We start from the raw sequence: 21,992 nt of genomic DNA, 5'->3' as shown, positions 1-21,992 counted from the left end.
TTTTTTTTTAATTATTTTTTAAATGTTTATTTTTGAGAGGGAGAGAGACAGAGAGACAGAGTGTGAGTGGAGGAGGGGCAGAGAGACAGGGAGACAAAATCTGAAGCAGGTTCCAGGCTGTGAGCTGTCAACACAGAGCCTGACTTGGGGCTGGAACTCACAAACTGCGAGATCCTGACCTGAGCTGAAGTCTGATGCTTAACCATGCTTAACCAACTGAGCCACCGTGGCACCCCTCAGGGCTTTTCTTTGTGAAACATTTTTTTTATTATAACTTCAATTGCTTTACTTGTTATAAGTCTATTCAAATTTTCTTTCTTTTTGAATCAGTTTGGGTAAGCTAAGGTCTTAAGAGGAATTTGTCCATTTAATCTATCATGTGAAGATTTATCTACTATAATTCCAGACACTAATGGTTAGAAAAAATTAGAAAAATGAAGAATTACGATTTATCTTGAATAAAAAGCCAAATATTTGACTTTTTTACCTTAAGTGCCCTGGAAGAATCTAATGTCACTTTGATAATAAGGGATTTGAGAACTCATGAAGAAATTTTTATGCAAAGTAGAAATGTAAAACATTCCTAAATGGTATGCCCTAAGAGGAAGATTAGAAAATTGTCAAAAGAGGCCCTTGCATTTGAGTTCAGAGTGAATTCAGTCTATTAGTGAATAAAACATTTTTCCTGAATAAACATTATAATTATTTTTTAAAAGTTACTGATGGGATACCAAAGAAATGAGATTCTAGACTGAACTCCTTTCTGAGATCTGGGCAATTCATGTTCATTGAATTAGTTCCCCCCCCCCCCCCTCATTTTCTGTAGAAAACAAAAATAAATGATGAGTTATAAAGTAATTCCTCCTCAAAATTCAAATTGGTAGCAATGTTAATAATTGTCAGTTTTATATCAAAAAAGAAAGCTTAAGGTAATTTTAATGTAGAAATGTTTTCATACATTCTGTTTTTAACCACTTTAGGCAAATTGTTTTATACTAGTATATATGTATATTTGTTTTTTGGATGGTATGTCACTGTTTCTTTTTAATATCTTTTTTTTTTTTTTTGGTCTTAAGATAGGGTATTCATTTGAATCTATTTAGTTTAAAAAATCAGTATTTAAGTGAGATTAATCACTTTTTCATTCTATCTCTGTTTATCTTGCCTCAATTAACCTTTTATCAATATATAATTATTTAGTATTAAAAAAAATGGACTTTACCAGGGATTTTGTTACATAGATATTACAAGTCTCTCTTCTGTCTGGTATACCCAGGCATTTTTAAAAGTATATTTACGTTGTATATAGAGAAAGAGAGAGATGACAACTGTGCTTGAATGATACAACATAAACATATTGTATAATCATGTAATAAACTTACCACATTGTTGGCTGCACAGTCTAATTATAGGCATATGACTTGAGGTAAAAAATCAATTCATCCCGAATTCATATATCACAAAGGATTCACTGTGGCTGAGGCGTCACTGCAAGTGGGAAAGTAGGAAGATGAGGCTTTTCAGGTACTCAGTGAGGAGTTCAGATTTTTATTTTCTGGGAGATGGAGAACCATGGGTGGATTCTGGTGAGTGATGAGATGTGGTCATTTGCAGGGACACCTCCCTCTCGGAGCTCTGTGGAGGTAGACTTGGTCAGGCAACTCTTGTCTTTTCAAGAAGGACACCCTTAATCTTGTGGTGGACTTTCTGAGAAGTTGGTCACAGGGTCATTTTGCAAAACTTTTCCATCCAGACCTGAAAATTAAAGTTATTCCAGTGAGAATCTAGAGCACAGTCTAGGTCATATTACATAAACCAGGTTGGACTTTGAAAAATGGGATGTCCTATTTTTATACATTGCTAATAAAAACAAGCTTATGACTGCTCTCTGAAAATTCTAGGCAATACCCCAGCCTTTCGTTGTTTTAGTTTCTAGTACATTTATATTAAAATGTTCTGTTTTTAGAATGGTTCACAGTGAGGGGCACCACTTAATTTACTTTATCTTTTGCATCCTGTAATGTAATAAATGTCTGTATTTCCACATAGCTTTTTCATCTCCTCTTTATGACCCCTCCACTGTGGAGAGGTATCACTATTCTCATTTTAAAATTCAAGAGGCTGATACTCAGGTTAAGCAACTTGGCCTTCATTACAGAAATAGCAGAGTTGGAATTTGAAGCCAGGTCTTTCCGACTCCAAAGTGTTTCTCCCCCAGTAGATTACCCTCTCTCCTTGATAGAACTTGTCTAATTGCAGTGCCGTTTTTCCTCTGTACACCCCCTTTCCTAAACATTTTCTCCATGTTGCCTGAAGGCATTGGGTGAATTAAAAATCTGCCCATCTCTGGGTTAGGATAGCTCAACTTCTTTAATTGTTTAGCTTATGTAGCCCTTTGCTTCCTCCATGATAACAGGATAAAGAAGAGCCAGGGGAGATCTGTTCTCCAACACCTTACATCACTGTGCAGACAATTGGCAGTCAGGAGAGAGGCAGCTGCCACACTCTTCAGATATCTATTTAAAGTTCAAAGAGACGGTGCGTGACAACAACGAAGAGGTGAGTGTGGCCCTGACCAACCCACCCAGCAACAGGAAGAATGGCTGAAAAAGGTAAGATTTAAGGCATCAGACCCTCTTGGTAAGACAGGCCCAAGCTCCCTGGTTTGTTTTATGTTCCCCAGTATTTAGTATTTCTCAGTTATTCTTAAGAATGTGGTATCTCTGCTAAATGGGCATTCATCATATATGTTAGCATGGCTACGAAAAAAGCCATTCAATGTACAATTTATGGATTATGTCTGTATGTTACATGTAGTTTCAAAGGATCAAACAGAAGAGCTTAATTTGTTCATGCTTGTTTTGAAAGAGGTGGGAGTCAGCTATTCTCGAGTGTTATACAAGATTCGAGGTATTGTGGTGTGCTGGACCAGAATTGAGGACATTTGATTCTGTCCTCAATTCATGGCTGTCCACAGATCAGCCATGTGAGTTTGGGGAAGCTCCGCTAGCTCTCTGGGCCTGCCTCTAAAGTGAAAATAAATAAAATGGACTTAGTCATTTCTGATATGCTTCAGATCTGAATTTCTTATTTTCTGGTTTTAAAATGTGAGTTATATTTAAGAAAAATGATTGACTCTACTATGACAGAAGGGGCTGAATATATATTGTATCCAAGAAATGCTTTTTTTTTTTTTTTTCAACGTTTATTTATTTTTGGGACAGAGAGAGACAGAGCATGAACGGGGGAGGGGCAGAGAGAGAGGGAGACACAGAATCGGAAACAGGCTCCAGGCTCTGAGCCATCAGCCCAGAGCCCGACGCGGGGCTCGAACTCGCGGACCGCGAGATCGTGACCTGGCTGAAGTCGGACGCCCAACCGACTGCGCCACCCAGGCGCCCCAAGAAATGCTTTTTTACACTACACTGTTTGCTCTTAATCTGGACAATGATCTCATGAGATAGGCAGTATTGTCTTCATTTCCATTTTACAGATAAGGAAACTGAGGCATAGCTGAGTATAGCCACTTGCCTGTGATCATAGAAAGTGGTGACAGCAGATTCTGAATGCAGACAGTCTTGTTTCAGAGCACAGTGCCCTTAAGGATACTTCCAGGTATAACCTCTTGGGCATGCTCAGAATTGGACAGAGAGAAGCGTTTTGAAATCACTCTTCATATTTAAAAAGAAGTTTTGTGCTTGTTTGTGCCATAATATAAGTGACCTATGCAAAGTATATTTGTTCCTATATATTCCTATTTCAAAATAATGCTACAGATTATGGTAAAACTTAAAATATTCATGTTAAAAGAACACAAATGCAACCATACTCTGAGTGTTGAAATGCAGTCAACTGTACTGTTTTACAATCAGTAGTAAATAATGAGATATATACTTTTAGGGCTTTATTATATGTAAATTTTAGAATCGTACAAAAATATGCTTGTATAAGATATTTATAAATGCTCAATTAGAATATTTGTATTAATTTTTAAGTTCTTTGAAACTGGGAAAAAAGTGAAATCGCATATATGAACAGTTCAAAAAAGTTACTGCTATGTACTCCCACTGTAATGGCACCTTAATTCATAAAAAGGCTTTCATCCAAATGAGAGTAAAGGGCACATCACAATGTTCGCTTTATACTTAAAGCAATACCACAGGCAGGTAAAGAGAAAGGTTTTTCCATGAGTGGTTAATGCTTTGTTCAAGGTCAAAGCGAGATGGAGAAGCAAGGAAAACCCGTTGAATTTGTGAGAGTTAAAAGACATGCCAACATTCCTGGAAAGATAGATTTAAACTATTAAAGTTCACTTTAACTGCACAAAGTTTGCTTTTATTAGAGGAGCTCCTAATTTTAGAAGTGTTTCTTTTCCTGATGATTTTAATAGTAATTAAAAAAAAAAACTTCACATTTTAAAATGATAGAAATGGTAACAGGCACACAATTGCTAAGAATATGCGTTCTCTTTGTTAGCTGGTGGTACAAAACCCAATTGTGCTTTTCAGTTAAGAATATATGAGTCCTTAATGTGTGGACATTAATTCTATATGATGTCTTTTTGTGCTCTTTTTGAATCTTTTTGTGTGGTGTGCATGTACAATGAATATTTAAAAAATGATAATTTTATAAATTGCTTTCTTCAGATTAGAGTTCAAAATAGACACAGGAGTAATCATTGTTCTAAATGTCTTTTATGTGTGTTGGATCAGTGTTGGTTGCTCTATTGAATATGTTAAGAAAATAGAATCTCTTTAGTTGAGAATGATTATATAAGGTATAATGCTTTTCTTTTCCTATGATACTTAGGATTAAAGTCAGCTATGAAGGCTAACAACAATTTTCAATAACTTTCCCTATATTATGATTATTTAGTTTAGGAGGAATTGCCTCAAAAGTCATTTTTGATGGTTTCTATGTAAACAGCTGCTGTGTTCTTGAACAAATGCAGGGATGTGTTCTGTGTACCCTAGGCACACACACAGGAAGGTTAGAGTTTGCAAAGCTCTTGCACATGCACAGTATCATTTGATCCTCTCAACAACTCAGGGAGGTAGATATCACAAGTTTCATTATCTCTACAAATAGGGAAGTTCAAGCTCAGAGTTGCCCAAGGTCGCATAACTGTATAAGGAAAGCCTATCATTTGAACACAGGTCTTTCCTTTTAAATACCCAGCCGAGTCTCATGTACCCTTTGTAAAACAGAAGATAATAATCATGTCTGAGAGTGACTGAAGAGTGTATTTTTTTTTCCTCTTGATATTATCAGATTCCATTTATTCTCTCAAATAAATTCTCTATCTTCAGAAGATATGATGCCAAAATGACCTACCTACTCTGTTTTCTTTTCTTTATTTTTAACCAGAATCTACACTATCACACCTTCTGGTCCCTATTCTTCTCTTGATTGGCTGGATTGTGGGCTGCATCATAATGGTTTATGTTGTCTTCTCTTAGAAAGGTAAAGTTTTCAATAATTGAATGTGTTTATTCATAAAGACCATACGTTACTCCAGGAATAATCTTTTCTGTTTTACTAATGGAACATTTTATCATACAGGCAAGAAGACTTCAGATTGACTTCATTTAGAAGAATTAAGAAAAACATGAACATGACAGATTATTAAACATTTCTCATGTAAATAAACTGCAATGGTTGACATCACTTTCTAACCTTGGATTTGTAACCTGTTACTTTGGTGTACATATGAATCTTTTTAGGACCTTTTAAAAATTCCAACTACAAATAAGAACTGTAAGAAATTATGGATGAATTTCTCTATAACCTGGGAATAGGAAAAATGTTCCAAACTTTGACTAAAAATGCATAACCAATAGGGAAAAGTTTGATAAATTACATTAAAAATTTTGGGGGGGTGCCCACCAAAAAAAAACCCTATAGAAAAAATGAGCTAGAGATGAATAGAGATCGTTGTTCACAGAAAATAAGCTGTAAATATAAACTTCCCCTTCCCCTCTTGCTCATGATAAAAGAAGTGTAATTAAAACCGCACTGGAGAACCATCGCTCACCTCGTAGCTGGGACAAAACAAAGATGTTTGACTTTATATATGTGGGGAATAAAACACGCTCATATACTGCCTTTAGAAATTAAAAATGGTACAGAATTTTTAGAGGTGTTTGACAGTCAATATCTATCAGAATTAAATATGTATTTAACTTCTGACTCAGCCATTCCTTTTCTAAGAATATTGCATTTCCCACAGATGCACACTGGTAAAAGTGCAAAATGGCATCTGCACAGGCCTACTTATTAAGGCATAATTTGTTATAGCAAAAACCTGGAAACAAGCCAAGGGTCCATTAACAGGGGGCTGACTAAATAAACTGAGTTCTAGCTACATAATGTGTTACTTGGACGTCTGTGAAAACGAATGAAGGGAGTCTCTATATACTGATGTGATGTCATCCCCAAGTCAAAGTGTTGAGTGAAAAAAGCCAGGTACAGAATTATGTATTCTACGTTTCTATAAAATGGAGGGGGCTGTATCAATATGCACATTCTTATTCAAGGGCTCAATATTCTTTTCTCCAGCACTTTAAAACAGAAGGTAACGTTTTAAAGGAGGAATAGAAATGAATTTTTCTATTTTTCTATGTTTCCACATCCAACCTGATCATTTTCTCAGAGAACAAAGAAAGCTTAGCGCAGTAAAAAAGAACAAAAATTTTGGAAGTCAGATTGCTTTATCCTAACTTGGGAGTCCTTTGAATAGTTAATTAATCTCTCTAACCTCAGTTTTCTCAACTATAAAAGAAGGATAATAATATTCTCATGGGATTGTTTTGAGGACCACAATGTTTTCTAAACCTGCCTGATCTGAATTGACTGAGTCATTTGTGAAAAATACAGATTCTTGAGCTCCTTCTCTAAGAGTTTATTTTGGTAGGTCTGGAGAAAGCCTGTTAAAAAAATCAATTCTCCAGGTGATTTTTATTATCATAGAAGTTTGGAAAACACACTTACAGTGTATGTGTATATGTAGGCATTCCTCCAGATACATATAGACATTGATCCACGACAGCTTACATTGGTAAGTCCCAGCCACTTTTCTGTTTATTGCTGCAGCAAAAAAAATTGCACTATATTATATATATATATATATATATATATATATAATATATAATATTATATATTATATTATATTATATTATATTATATTATATTATATTATTATTATATTATATTATATTTTAATTACATTAGGTATAATGATACATAGTACTATTTGTCCACTAATATTTTCACATATGTGAATTTTATTTTCTTTATTAAATTTAAGCCCTTTATTGGTGAATCCATTTCTTACCTTTTCAACATATAGACTATAATTCAAATTAGACAACTACTAAATATGCACCAAAAGGGTAATTATTTTCCCCCTACAATATCCTTGAATACACAATGTTGATGCTCTAAGTTTGAACTTTAAAGATGTTGAAGTAATTTAAGCTGGATTGGAATTCTCAAAGAAGTGACTAGTGATCTGTGAATAATACATCTGAGTAGATGATTGCATACAGATCTTATAAGGCATAGAAGCTTATATGTTTTTAAATTTCCAAAATCTTCAGTGTACATTCTGTCAAAGTGCAGTTATACCTATTTGAGAAGAGTATGATGGGTTAACTGTTTCTTGACATTTTTGACAGAATTAATGCCTAGCCTTACATCATCATAATACCCACCCTATGCCTCTCCCCTACCCCAAGACCTGTATTGATATTAGAGCTGAGAAATACTACTTTTCTAATACCTATTAGGACATAAAATATAAAGAACTTTAAAGAAAGCTGTTTATCACTCTCTGTGTCTGGGAAAAGTGACAAATTCCACTGAGTCTTGAAATGTTTAAGGAAACTCCTCATGATCTACCAAGCTCAACAGAGCTGAGAAAATTCCCAAGGATAAGTCCTGGAAGAGAGATCCCTGTGCACAACAGATACAAGGTTTTCAAGTAATATGCATCTATCGATCTTATAATAAAATAAACCTGAATTTCTCTTTTTTTCTGAGGAAATTTCCTAGTTTTATTTATTATTTGTTTTATTTACTGTCCTTTATTTTTGCTTATTGCAGTTTCTCAGACATCCCCTTTCTCCTCTTCTTTCTTAGACAAGCACAGTAGTTCCACTTAAAACATAAATATACATTAGCCTGAGATTCCTTTAGAGGAAAGAAAGAACATCAAAAGCAGAAGAATATTTTGAGTTGGTAATTTCCCTGAGAATGAGATGGATAAGGTGTTTTATTCTGCTCTCCTTTGAAAGTGATTTCCTGTTTTGCAAAGTGAGATGGGTATGCAATTTCTTATAAATCATCTGAACGAATCCTGAGTGGGCACAAAGTGGGTTTTTTTTTTTTTTTTTTTGGAAGGACAGAAATATCCCAGGGCTTCAAATTTAGGCCATTATCGGAGATTTAAGACCATTTTCAGTAATTTCCCTGGGCTGGGCATACACGCCCTTATAAATTCAAAATTCCAAATGACACAAATATAGAGCTGATGAAGTTATTTTTAGAGCTTATGCCTATGACTATTAAAGGAAATAGGATATTGATTAGAATCTTGATGCTGAATGAAATAGGGTCATGGAGAGATTGTTTTGAGTTACAGGTTACCTGCTCTGTAAAATCGGTCCAGAAGTGGAGAGTAAATGGAAACAGGCTTAAAAAGTGGTTTGCATACTGATGTGCTTAAAGCCTCTAACCTGGCATCCTATTTGTTTTCTCTCATCTCTACCATGTGAAGATATACTCAGGATAGGATGTATTTGCATTTAGAAAATGCAATTCCCTAGTTTAATCGACACGGTGATCTCATCAGGATGTTATAGACATTGGGCATATTCCTCATTTATCTCGCTAAAGGTAGAAACTTGCTTTGGAGCCCATTGACATTAGATGGAGAGATTGCTTTGGACCTCTTCAAGCATATAGCCAGATCTGTCCAATTTTGTTTTTCCCTTCATTTTCTGCTCTTATCTTTATTTAATATTCTCTCTCACTCTCCTCCTATTTCCCTGTTGTACGGAATTGACACTTCTTTTCTGGTCTCAGTAGCCCATGGGGAGTAATGATATCACCTTAATATCAGTAATTCTAACTTCCTTGGCTCTTGCACCCTCCTGCTGAGGAAGCCAGGAGGGTCTCATGTGGCTCACATGGGCTTATGAATATGTCCCCTGCTCTAGTCACCACTTCTCCTCTCCAGGACCCAGCCGTGTCTCAGAGACACTGTGGGTGGTTTCCCATTTCCCTCATCTCTCCCATGGCAGCCCTCACTGGGCCTATATGTTGGTCTGTGAGCAAGTAGTTGTTTGTCGAGTTCTAAAGCAGTGCTGCCTAATGTTACATACTCCTCAGGGCTTAATTAAATAGTTCTTTTAGTTTTCATTTTCAGCCTCCCCTCTGGCTCCCTAGGACATACATCCAGGGCAGAGCCAGACAGACTCAAGTGGCACCTGCCACACTGAATTCACTATCACTGGGTCAAGTTCCTCAAGCCTGGCTTCTTCGAGGAGTTCTCCCAGGAGTCTCCTCAAAGTTATGCAAGCAGGCTTTAGTTTATTTGCCAGATCAAGATACCAGACATGCTGAGAGCTGTTGGGATCTCACTGCCACTCGAGTAATGCATCTGGATTCTCAGAGTCTTATGATACAAATAAGTAGGGTCGGTGATAATTTAAGACAAAATACTGGTCTCAACCTGCCAAACAGATTTAAAATGTCTTTTAATGTTTATTTATTTTTGACAGGGAGAGAGAGAGAGAGAGAGAGAGAGAGTCAGAGAGGGAGATGCAGAATCTGAAGCAGGCTCCAGGCTCTGAGCTGTCAGCACAGAGCCCGACAAACTACAAGACCATGACCTGAGCTGAAGTCATTTGCTCAAGTGACTGAGCCACCCAGGCACCCCCCACCAAACAGATTTAAAAACGAGTCGACTGATTAACCATTGGAAGAACATTATTTTAGAATTCAGTGTTATTAGACATTATCATCTTGGTAAGAGTTTATCTGAGCACCCTTACCTCCAAACACACACACACGCGCACACACACACACACACACACACACACACACACACACATTCCCCACTAAATAAATGGCAGATCCTCTTTTTCAAACTGATGTATAGTTGACATATAATATTAGGTTCAGGTATACAACACAGTGATTCAACATTTATATTGATTACAAAATGTTCACCATGATGAGCGTAATAAACTCTTTCAATGTAGGATGTGTGACAATGTAGGATTCACTAGACATGACAGGAAGATGTCTCATGGATATATATGAAGTGAATAAGTGAATGAATGCCTGAACATTACCTTTAACCAAACAGCCTCATGAGATATATTAAGAGCGTGAAGCTCTTAGCACAGTGTCTAACACTTACTATGTGCCCAACTAATGTAAGATTATTTTAATCATTATTAATATCACAATTTTCCTTATTACATCTTACATACATTCTTACTTATTCCAGTGAACAACTCTGTGAAGTAGAAATTATCATTAACTCCGTGCTGAAAATAAGCAGGCTGGAGTACAGAAATGTTGAGACTTGTTCATGATTATATAGTTAGTGACTGGTACAAACAATACTTGACCCCATGTCTTCTGATTTCAAATTACAAATTGTTTTCTACTATACTGTATGATCAAATTATAAGACTTTTTTTTCTGAGAGAGAGAGAGTGCAAGTGGGATAGAGGAGCAGAGGTAGAGAGAGGGAGAATCTCAAGCAGGTTCCATGCTCAGCCAGGAGCCCGACGCAGGGCTCAATCCCACAGCCCTGGGGGTCATGACCTGAACTGAAATCAAGAGTCAGACGCTCAGCCAACTAAGCCACCCAGGTGCCCCTAAGATTCTTTTTGAACTATACTAGAAGATGCACCAAATTTCAGAGGAGGAAATCTCTACCCTATATTCAAAGAATTAACAACTACATTTGTTTCTTCTAGGTGACATTTTATTTTCATGCTTCTTGGTCTCCACATTTGTGTCCGTTGGCACAACCTCCATTCTTTCTCTAACCTCCTTTTGGTTTTCCATTCAGTCCCTTTCTGTGTAATATTGTCAAGTTCTTAGGTTTCTGTTGTCAGTCTTTTGACATTAAAGGATCTTTGTACCATAGAACTTAAGGCTCTTAACCAGGTATATCTGGGCTGCCTACTTTCATTTCTAGCTCTAAGCCAACTTTGCATGTTCTGTTCTGGAAAATAACTACTCTTGGCCCTAGCATATTCCACCCCTTTTCCAAACACCTAAATTTATATAACTGCCTCCTTCTAGACTTTAAATTTTGGCTCAAATGTGAGCCTCCTCCAAGAAGCAAAGGGACATGGAACTTTAAAGCTTTCTCTGTATCTACAGATAGAGTGAGCTGAGGGTTTTCATGTTGTAAGTGCTGTAGCAATATTCACACAAGTGCTTGCAAGTAAACATGTAATCCCTAGATAGTAAGGGTTTTTAGATCCTTGCATAGTTCTAATAACAAAGACATGTGAAGACTATCATTAAAAGAGACATCTGTAATAAAGGCCCTCTTCTCCTGACAACCTCAAACAATTCAGTAGTAAAAAGTTCAGATTTGCTTCATCTATCTTCAGTGCTGCTCACTTCCTCAGAAGTATCTGCTATTAGCAATTAAGTGGGTATCCATCCAAAATCATTGCAATGTGTTTACCAGATAGTTTACATTATATGGTTGTAAAAGTGTTCTTATTCATTATCTCACTTGATTCTCATGAAAGGTAGGTGTATCCAGATGTGTGAAATAAGACTTAGGAAGTCTTTATTTGGGCAAAGTCCCACAGCTGGTCACCAGCTCAGCAGAACTTAACCCAGGGCTGTTGTATATAGTCTTTGTTGCTATAACAGATGCCAACTTGCAGTGTGTGTATTTAAGATTGATGGAAATGGAGAGAGCATTGAACTTGTACAGTAAATGACTTAGTCTTATTTATGGTGTGGCATGTATCTATATTGCTTACATTTTTATATTCCATTAGCCTATATCTTCATGTAGTTAAAGCACTGAAGAGCTGCACTTGCTCTGAGATGCTCAAAAGTCCCTCCCTTACCCCTTTCTTCTTCGCTAAGCCCAAGGCTGATGTATTCATTTTTCTACCAATCTTGATAGAGGTATACAGTGAAGTTGATATGGGATCTCTGAAAGTCCAACTGTCTGGTTTCCTGGTGCATGTCTCTACAATGTGATGAGTTAAAATTTTTCAAGTTTAGACGGGGCACCTGGGTGGCTCAGTTGGTTAAGCGTCTGACTCAATATCAGCTCAAGTCATGATCTGGAGGTTTAGGAGTCCAAGCCCTGTTGTCAGGCTCTGTGCTGACAGTGCAGAGCCTTCTTGGGATTCTCTCTCTTCCTGTCTTTCTGCTCCTCACCTCCTCTCAAAATAAATAAATAAATTTAAAAAATACTTAAAAAAAGTAAAAGTTTTCAAGTTAAGAGACGTCGCTTCATAGTCCTGGGACTTAGCTATGATACAGAATACCCAGAAAAGTAATCCTTTATGCACCAAAAAAATAATAAAATTACCTAGCAATAAATTTAACAAAGGAGTGAAAAACTGTGCTCTGAAAACTCTAAGACATTGAAGAAAGAATGGTTATTGCAGCATTAACCATAACCAAGATATGGAAACAGTCCAAGTGTTCATTAATAGAGGAAGGGATGAAGAAGAGGTAGTATATATATACAATGAAATGTTTTTCAGCCATGAGAAAGAATGGGGGTGCCTGGGTGGCTCAGTCTGTTAAGCATCCAACTTCGGCTCAGGTCATGATCTCACGGTCTGTGAGTTTGAGCCCCGTGTCGGGCTATGTGCTGACAGCTCGGAGCCTAGAGCCTGCTTTGGACTCTGTGTCTCCCTCTCTCTCTGCCCCTCCCCTGTTCATTCTCTCTCTCTTCTCAAAAATGAATAAACATTAAAAAAAAGAAACAAGAAAGAATGAAATCTTGCCACTTGTAACAACATGGATAGAGCTAGATGGTATAATGTTAAGCAAAATATGTCAGAGAAAGACAAATACCGTATGATTTCACTCATATGGCAAGTTTAAGAAACAAAACAAATAAGCAAAGGAAAAAAAGAGAGAAAGACAAACCAAGAAACAGACTCTTCACTATAGAGAACAAACTGATAGTTACCAGAGGGGAGGTAGATGGGGGGGATGGGTGAAATAGATCATGGGGATTAAGAAGTATACTTGTGATGAGCACTGGGTGATGTATGGAACTGTTGAATGACTTTATTATACATCTGAAACTAATATAACACTGTATGTTAACTATACTGGAATTAAAATAAAACACTTTTAAAAAAGTAATTCTTTGGAAGACTTTTTAAAAAATCCATGTCTACATAAATTCAATTTAGAGAAAAGAGAAAAAATAAATCAGTGGCATTTTAGTGATGACTCCCATCCAGGAATCCAAAGAGGTTTAAAAACAGCAACAGCAGCAGCAACAGCTCATTACTCTTAGTAGCGTATCTACAGATAGTGACAAGGAAACCTGTTGAGAAGAAAAGTGGCGTGAGGGGCGCCTGGGTGGCTTGGTCGGTTGAGCGTCCGACTTCGGCTCAGGTCATGATCTCACGGTCCGTGAGTTTGAGCCCCGCGTCGGGCTCTGTGCTGACAGCTCAGAGCCTGGAGCCTGTTTCAGATTCTGTGTCTCCCTCTCTCTCTGCCCCTCCCCTGTTCATACTCTGTCTCTCTCTGTCTCAAAAATAAATAAACGTTAAAAAAAAAAAAATTTAAAGAAAAGTGGCGTGGTGTATGAATACATCAGGTAATAGAAGCACAATAGAGTCCAAGTAGAAAGCAGGGTGTTGTGACCCATTATCTCGAGTAAAGCAGGCCAGGATCAAGTGTGGGGAGGAACTCAGTGTTATATTTTCAAACCACATTTGACTTTTCTTTGATGTCACATTAAGAAATTTAGCTACTGAGAAGCATTTGAAATTCATTGCCTGAAGTAATTTTGCCTAACAGTTATCAACTGGAATTTAGGAGAAGGCCGTATTCCAGGTAGTGAAAGGATGTGCCCTTCCGATTAATCATCTCAGTCTAAAAAAATGGTAAAGAGAAAGTCCAACTCAATACTCAGCCTTGGAAAAATGGTTGGAATCCCACTTCCCTTGAGATAGGTGGCTTATGAGTTGGTGACTATTTACAGAAGGACTTGAAGAACAGTGAAAATTTAAAGGCTCAGTTATCATCAGTCATGTTGCAGTTAATTAGACTGATTTCCAGCAAAAGTACTTGATGTGTTGTGGTTTTTTTTTTTTTTTCCCCATGTCTGGCCCATCTATTGTTTGATAAAAGATTGTAATAGAGATCTGGTTAATTTTCTAGTAAATTGATAAAGTTTTTTTTAAACAACCAGAACAAAGACCTGTGTGGTATGAATCATCTGTGCACATAAGTGTCCAGAACCACACTGTCCTTCGTTGTCATAGAGGTCAATGTACTCAAGTCAATGTACTCTGTATTTTTAAAGCCCACCCCCCCTTAGTTTTCCAACACGTCTTCCTACATCCTTCCAAATCTTATTTATTCCTTTCCAATAATTCACTACTATATCCCACTAAGTTTTATCTGAAGGAATTTTAACCATGTAGTAAAGAAAATAAAGTCCATGTGGGTATAAGTGTGTGTGTGTGTAACATGAAAAATAAATTTGATAAAAAAGTTTCCTTCCTCTTAAAACTATTTCAAGTCTCTGGGTATTTCTTATTCCAATAGTTCTCAATATTTGGTCCCTGGACAAGTAGCATCAGCATCATCTGGAAACCTGTTAGAGATGCATACACTGGGACTCCAGTGCTTTTCAATCAGAAACTTTGGGGGTGGGGCCCAGCCATGGTCTTTTAACAAGTCTTTTTAGGTGATTGTGATACACACGTGTTCATGTTGGGAAGCTCTGTCTCCAAGCTGTCTAACTTCTAAAATATCATCTCAGCTTGGGCATGTATCGGTAACAACCTGACACAGTCTTTTTCTTGAAATCCATGAGTTTCTTTAAAAAAATTTTTTAAATGTTTATTTATTTTTGAGAGAGAGAGACAGAGTGACAGCAGGGAACGGACGGAGAGAGGGAGACACAGAATCTGAAGCAGGCTCCAGGCTCTGAGCTGTCAGCAGAGAGCCCAACGCGGGGCTGGTACTCACGAACTGTGAGATCATGACCTGAGCCAAAGTTGGACGCTCAACTGACTGTCACCCAGGTGCCCATGATGAATATCTTTTAAAGTACAGTTTTTTGCTCTCTTTCTGAATCTGGCTCTAATTTACTTTTGATGAACATTACTCCATTCTTGATAATTCAGAGGTCACAAATTCACATGCTTGGGGGACAGCAAGGTAGTGGAGGTGAGAGACACAAAACCAAAAGTAGAGAACAGTGAAAACTATGTGAACAAATGGAGAATTCACTCCTTCCTGCTTGCATCCATTGAAATTCATATTTAAAAGAATATTATCTGATAAAACAGACAACATTGTAATCAATGAGACTTAAAAATCTATTTTAAATATATTGTCAAGAAAAGATTTATAAAAAGTGCCTTTAATTCCAGTTGCTGTTGAAATTACATTTAAATATATATGAACCCCAGAGGAAATAAAATAAAAATGTATAGTACAGTAAGATTCTTTGCTTTGTGTTAGACTTTAGGAAACCAAAGCCAGTTCTACAGCTAGGTTTAAAGACTTGTGCAGGATTTGAGATCTTTTTACAATGACTTGATTTTATTTCCTTGTCTGATTTCACTTAGCATTAGGTTAAGAAATATATGCAAGAGCAAATTCGAGACATCTGCCTCTTGAAAAGAAATCAAAGCATGGGGAGGCAGAGGAACTAACATAAAATACACTTTTTTGATCTAAGATCACTGCTGTACAGGACTCTCGGGCTTTTGGATAAAAAGTTAATGTAAGTAAAGCAAGTGTTACTGATTTCCCTTCATCTAATGAAGGTTTAGAAAAGGAAATGACATTTTCCCCTCTTCCAAGAGAAGACATTATCTTTCTAGTTTGCATATGCTTCACCTCAAACCTTGAAAAAGATTTATTTCCTTTTAGCTTAATGAACATATTTGCTTTGTTGGGTTTCTGGAAACTATACTATAAGAGGAAATAAAATTTAGATATAGGATCTCTTTTATTGTCTTTCTCTAAACAAGATCATGTCCGTGTTTTAAAACTCATTGTTAGGTTCTAATGATAGTGAAATTCTTTAAATCATGGTATTTCAAACATGAAGTAGGTAAGTTTTAAAAGTTTACCTAAGAGGGATGCCTAGGTGGCTCAGTTGGTTGAGCGTCCCACTTCGGCTCAGGTCATGATCTCATGGTTCATGAGTTTGAGCCCCGTGTCAGGATCTGTGCTGACCGCTCAGAGCCTGGATCCTGTTTCAGATTCTGTGTCTCCCTCTTTCACTCTCCTCCCCCCCACTCATGCTCTGTCTCTTTCTTCTCAAAAATACATAAACGTTAAAAAAATTTTTTTTTAAATAATAAAAAAATAAAATGCTGTCTATTTTTTAATTAAAAAATTTTTTTAGTATTTGGATCAGCACAGTGCTCTATGGTTGTGTCATCAGAGCAAGCCCTTAATCACCCCTTTTTCTGGTGGCTACAGGGATGATGGGTGCAGGATGGGGCCTTTCTGGTCCATAACACAGGGTTCCCTGAGACATCTTTTTTTTCCTGGGGTTACCTGAGTAGATGCCTACTGGAAGATGGCTCTTGCACAGAAGACCTGGCTGGTGTGGTAGCCCTGGCAGAGCCTGAACCCTTACACCTTGAAATCTTCAGTACACTTTCATATAGGCATTGGTCAAGGTGACCAACTATCCCAGTTTGGGTATCTATGGAATGGGAGAAAATTGGCAAACTGTTAATAACTGATAAACTGTTAACTGATAAAGTGTTAATATTCAGAATATATGGGGAACTCCCATAACTAGCAAAAAACCCAAAGAGCCCAATTAAAAAATGGGCAAAGGAACTGAAGAGACATTTCTCCAAAGAAGATATGCAAATGCCCAAGGGGAAGGTGAGAAAGTACCCAGCATCAATAATCATCAGGGACATGCAAATCAAAACCACAATAAGATATCACCTTACATCTGGGGTGGGGAAAAAAAAAAGATATCACCTTACATCTGTTAGGATGTCTTTAAAAAAAAAAAAAAAGGAAAAAAAAAGTGTTGGCAAGGATGTGGAGAAATTGGAACCCTTGTATGCTATTAATGGAAATACAAACTGGCAATTCACTATAGTAAAGAGTACGGTGCTCCCTCAAAAAATTAGAAATAGAACTATCATATCCAGCAATCCCACTTCAGGGTATATATCCAAAGAAAATGACATCACTACCTCCAAGAGATATTTTCACTCTCAAGGCTATCATCACAATAGCTGAGACATAGAAGCAACCTAAGTATCCAAGGACAGATGAATGGATAAAGAAAATGTGGTATACACATACAATGTCATATTATCCAGTCTTTAAAAGAAGGAAATCCTGCCACTCATGACAGCATGGATGAACTGAAGGACATTATGCTGAGAGAAATAAGTCAGACACAGGACAAACACTACCTAACACTTAGATGAGGAATCTAAAATAAATAAAGTCATAGAAGCAGAGAGTAGGATGATGGTTGCCAGGGAAGGGGGAAACAGGGAGGTATTAATTAGTGAAAGGGTACAAAGTTTCAGTTATGCAAGATGAGTAAGTCCTAGAGATATATTGTACCACGTAGGTCCTGTAGTTAACAAAACTGTATAGTATACTTAAAAGTTTGTTAAGGAGGTAGATCTTATGTTAAATGTTTTTATCACACATTAAATAATAATAATAAAGAAGGAAAGATAAGTGATGAATATCTTTATGGCATAGATTGTGGTAAAGGTTTTTTGAGTGTATACTTATCACTAAACTCAACAAATTGTATATTTAAACATATACAGCTTTTTGTATGTCAACCATACCTCAATAAAGTGGTTTAAAAAATCATTGGAACTGAGTTATAGTTATTAGTAGCAAGGAACTGATAAAAATCATAGATTTATTAACTTGAATTACATGAAGTTGGAATGTTCACCTATTTTGATCTATAAAAATGGCAATTTAATATGGTAACATATCATGAATTTTGAAAATAATTATTAAGTCTAAATAATAAAGTTTTATTTAATATATATACATTGACTTGAACAGAAAGAATTTATGTGAAAGCTTCTAGGGATTCTGATATCCTTTGAAGACTGATCCATACTCTAGGGATCTGAATGTGTCAGGTTAAATTCAACTTAACAACACTTTATTGTGCATGCACTATGTGCCAGATACTGTTCTAGGTGCATCAACAGATATATCAACAGATATATATCAACAGGGTTATATCAACAGATAAAATGTCTTCTTTTATTTTAAGGTTCCTACTGTCATGGAACGCAACTTACATTGTGATAGGGAGAAACAGAGAAATAGGAATTTTAAGAATTTTTCTACTACTATCTTTTTTCTGCTCTAGCATCCAATCCAGGATACCATGTTGAAATCAGCAGTCATATCTCCTTAGTCTTCTCCAATCTGTGACAGTTTTGCCATGTCTTTCAGGACCTTGTCACTTTTGTGGAAGAGTGGTCAGGTATTTTTTAGGCTCTGTCTCAATTTAAAATTGAGTTTGTCTGTGTTCCTGTAATTGGGCTAAGATTTTAGATTTGGGAGATGATCACCACAGAGATGATGGGGTTTTCTCTTGGCATCCTACCAGGGGTCTCAACATGACTTATCACCAGTGATTCAGCTGTGATCACTTGGTTGAGGGGAGTATTTTCCAGGTTTCTTCTATTCCTCAGAAGTGAGTCACTAGGTCCAGCCTACACTCAAGAGTTGGGAATTAAGCTTCCCCTCCTAGAGGGAGGATTATCAAACAATTTGTGGACACATGATAAAACCACTATAGTAATTGATAAATATTTGAGGGGAGGTACTTTGAAGCTATGCAAATATTCTGATTCTTTTTAAAGTTTTGTGTTAATCAGTGGATCTTGCCTCAGAAATTATTGCTGTGGAGTTCTAATGGTGATATTCTGTTTCCCTCATTTCTTCCACACTTATTAATTGGAATTTTTTGTGAGGAGGATTTGTCTCTTCTCACCAATGTATTTATATATTTAATTTTTAATTTATATTACTATGGATTCATGGATTTTTCCTCCTTGAATAATAGTCCAATACTACGATTATTTTGTTACTCAGATTGCTCCAACTGTGGCCATTGGAAAGTCTTTTGGTCTTGTTCCTGTGCCTTTTTGAAGTGTCCTCATTTTTTACAGTGCTTCCTTACTTTCTGGTGCTATAAAATGCTCCAAACTTATCTTGCATTTTCTCATCCCCAGCCCTAGAATCAGCCATTTCTCCAAGGAGCCCTGGTACCTCATATTGGAGAATGATATTTACTTTTTTTTTTTTTTAATTTTTTTTTTTAATGTTTATTTATTTTTGAGACAGAGAGAGACAGAGCATGAACGGGGGAGGGTCAGAGAGAGGGAGACACAGAATCTGAAACAGGCTCCAGGCTCTGAGCGGTCAGCACAGAGCCCGACGCGGGGCTCGAACTCACGGAGTGTGAGATCGTGACCTGAGCCGAAGTCGACCGCTTAACCGACTGAGCCACCCAGGCGCCCCGAGAATGATATTTAGAAGGCAGGATCTGGGCACTATACCCCATTATTGCTGGGATGCCACTGCTTCTTGACCCTCCTTGCAGACAGAGCCAGGAAACAGATGTATATCACTAACCCAAGTGTGTATCACTAACCTAAGATTCCTATGCTGCTGTAACAAATTACTGAGGACTTAGTGACTTGAACAACACCAATTCATCTTACACTTCTGGAGGTCAAAAGTCTAAAATAGATTTCAGTAGGCTAAAATCAAGATGTTGGCAGGTTAGTGTTACTTCTGGAGGCTATAGGAGAGATTTTGTTCCCTCACCTTTTCTGTCTCCTACAGGCTTCCTGCATTCCTTGGCTCATGGCCTTTTCTTCCATCTTCAAACTTGGCATCATAGCATTTCAGATCCATATTGCATCAATGTGATACTCTGCTTTTGTTGTCCCATCTCCTCCTCTGACTCTTTTTAAGGATGGTTGTGATTACATTGGACCCACCCAGCTAATCCAAGTGAATTCCCCCATCTCAGGGTTCTAAATGTGATCACATCTGCAGTGTCCCTTTTGCCATGGAAGGTAACATATTCACAGGTTCTAAGGATTAGGATGTGGACATCTTTACAAAGGGGTCATTCTGCTACCTACCACTTTGCATACGAACAGGTACTAAATTTATGTATGTATCTACCTGTCTTTACATATATTAAAATAAACATGGGTTCATACTGATCTCTGGATCTATTTTGATAATAGAACCAATTCGATTTATATTTAGATTGGATGAGAGGTATGAAAGGAATAGAGGAGTCCAGGATGACTTAAGCTTTTGACCAGAGCAGTGGGGAGAACAAAGTTGCTATCAACAGAGAAAAACAAGGCTATGGGCAGAGCAGCTTTTGCAGGAAAGATCAAGAGTTTAGTTTTGGGAATGGTGAGTTATAGATTTTATTTAAAATGCAAGTGGAGTTGTTGACTAGAAGTTTGGATATAAGAGTTTAGAATTTTGGAGGAAAGTGTGAGCTAGATATACAAATTTTAGAGCTATTGGCATATAGATTGCATTTCATGCATGGATGATATCTTCAAGGAAGTGAGTGTAGATAGAGAAAAGATCCAAGGACTGAGCCCTGCCATTTTCCAGGATTAAGAGATTGTAAAGAAGAATAAAATGAAGGAGAGGGTAAATTTAAATGGGTGGATTTTAGCTGCCTTGGTAATAGGATAAACCAGAACAGCTCTGACTTGGAAAGACTGATTTATGATGGATATGTAATTTTAAAATGGATACTGAATATCAGTAGGAAGAATAGTTGGTATTAAAAAATATAAGGATATCATCTTAAAATTATTACATGAAATAAAATATTTTTCTCAATCTCAATAGAAACCAGTATTTCTATACTTGCCTCTTATAGAAGAAAATTGAGGGAAAATATCCCCAACCTTGTATTCATTATTTATCCAAATAGCCAGACTCCTGGTTCTACTGAGATTTATTATAACCCATTAGCACCAAAAGCATGGATTCTTGCAGAAGTAGTGGATTTTGGCCTGGTTGTAGTATCACATACTGTCTTGCTGTTTTGTTCGACTACTTGGGTTGCAAGCAGTCTTAGAAGAACTAAAATACAAAGCAGCCAGTTCCTCAATTTACTAGACCTATGAAGCAATGAAAGTTGATTTCGGCTATTGTATGAGGCAGATAGTTAGGGAGAAAGCACTCTTCAAAGACAATTGCTTCAAGTTCTAAAAATTCTTTGAAACAACACATTTTTTACGGAACTGTAGAGATATTAGTCCTTATTAACAATCTTATTATCCTCCAATTCTCATAGTGCCAATTATGTGTGTGGAAACATACACAAAACAGTATTAAGGGCAAGATTACAATGAATAATCCTTTCCACTTCAGTCTAAAAATATCCATTCCAGGGTGGAGATCAGCAAAGTCAAAAGAATTGCTGATTACAAAATGAGTCATAACATCGGTCCATTGATTGGAGATGTAAATGTAATTTCCTCTTAAATTACCCGTGGGTTGCAATTTAGCAGTATTAGATTATGACGATTGCATGAGTTTATCTAGGTACTTTTCTATTTAATTTAGCAGCTATCTCAAGAGGCGTGGACTATGAGGAATCAACATGAATACAGATTGCTAACAGATGAAGCCTGGGCAGAATCTTGCCTTGACTGGCATTTAGGGTTCCTAAAATTACTCATTCAGATACTGGTTGCCGGGTATAT

General features: G+C 36.9%; 1 protein-coding gene and 1 long non-coding RNA gene across 2 annotated transcripts in view; one reads left to right on the top strand and one right to left on the bottom strand.

Annotated features, from left to right (window-relative positions):
- Window positions 1-5,667, top strand: part of STRIT1 (small transmembrane regulator of ion transport 1) — a 34,132-nt gene extending 28,465 nt beyond the window's left edge. Inside the window, exons 2-4 of the mRNA XM_025914148.2 lie at window positions 2,417-2,612; window positions 5,368-5,463; window positions 5,563-5,667. Coding sequence (XP_025769933.1) covers window positions 2,600-2,612; window positions 5,368-5,459 — 105 coding nt within the window. The 5' untranslated portion in view covers window positions 2,417-2,599 and the 3' untranslated portion in view covers window positions 5,460-5,463; window positions 5,563-5,667. The remainder of the gene's footprint in view (window positions 1-2,416; window positions 2,613-5,367; window positions 5,464-5,562) is intronic.
- Window positions 1-21,992, bottom strand: part of LOC147577244 (uncharacterized) — a 72,402-nt gene that overhangs the window by 25,585 nt on the left and 24,825 nt on the right. Inside the window, exon 2 of the long non-coding RNA XR_015240071.1 lies at window positions 1,383-1,755. This is a non-coding gene — a long non-coding RNA (uncharacterized LOC147577244). The remainder of the gene's footprint in view (window positions 1-1,382; window positions 1,756-21,992) is intronic.

The sequence above is a fragment of the Puma concolor genome, chromosome C2 (assembly GCF_028749965.1).
Source record: "Puma concolor isolate L17-30 chromosome C2, mPumCon1.1.hap2, whole genome shotgun sequence".
Lineage (NCBI taxonomy): Eukaryota > Metazoa > Chordata > Mammalia > Carnivora > Felidae > Puma > Puma concolor.
This window is presented reverse-complemented; position numbering and strand designations above follow the sequence as displayed.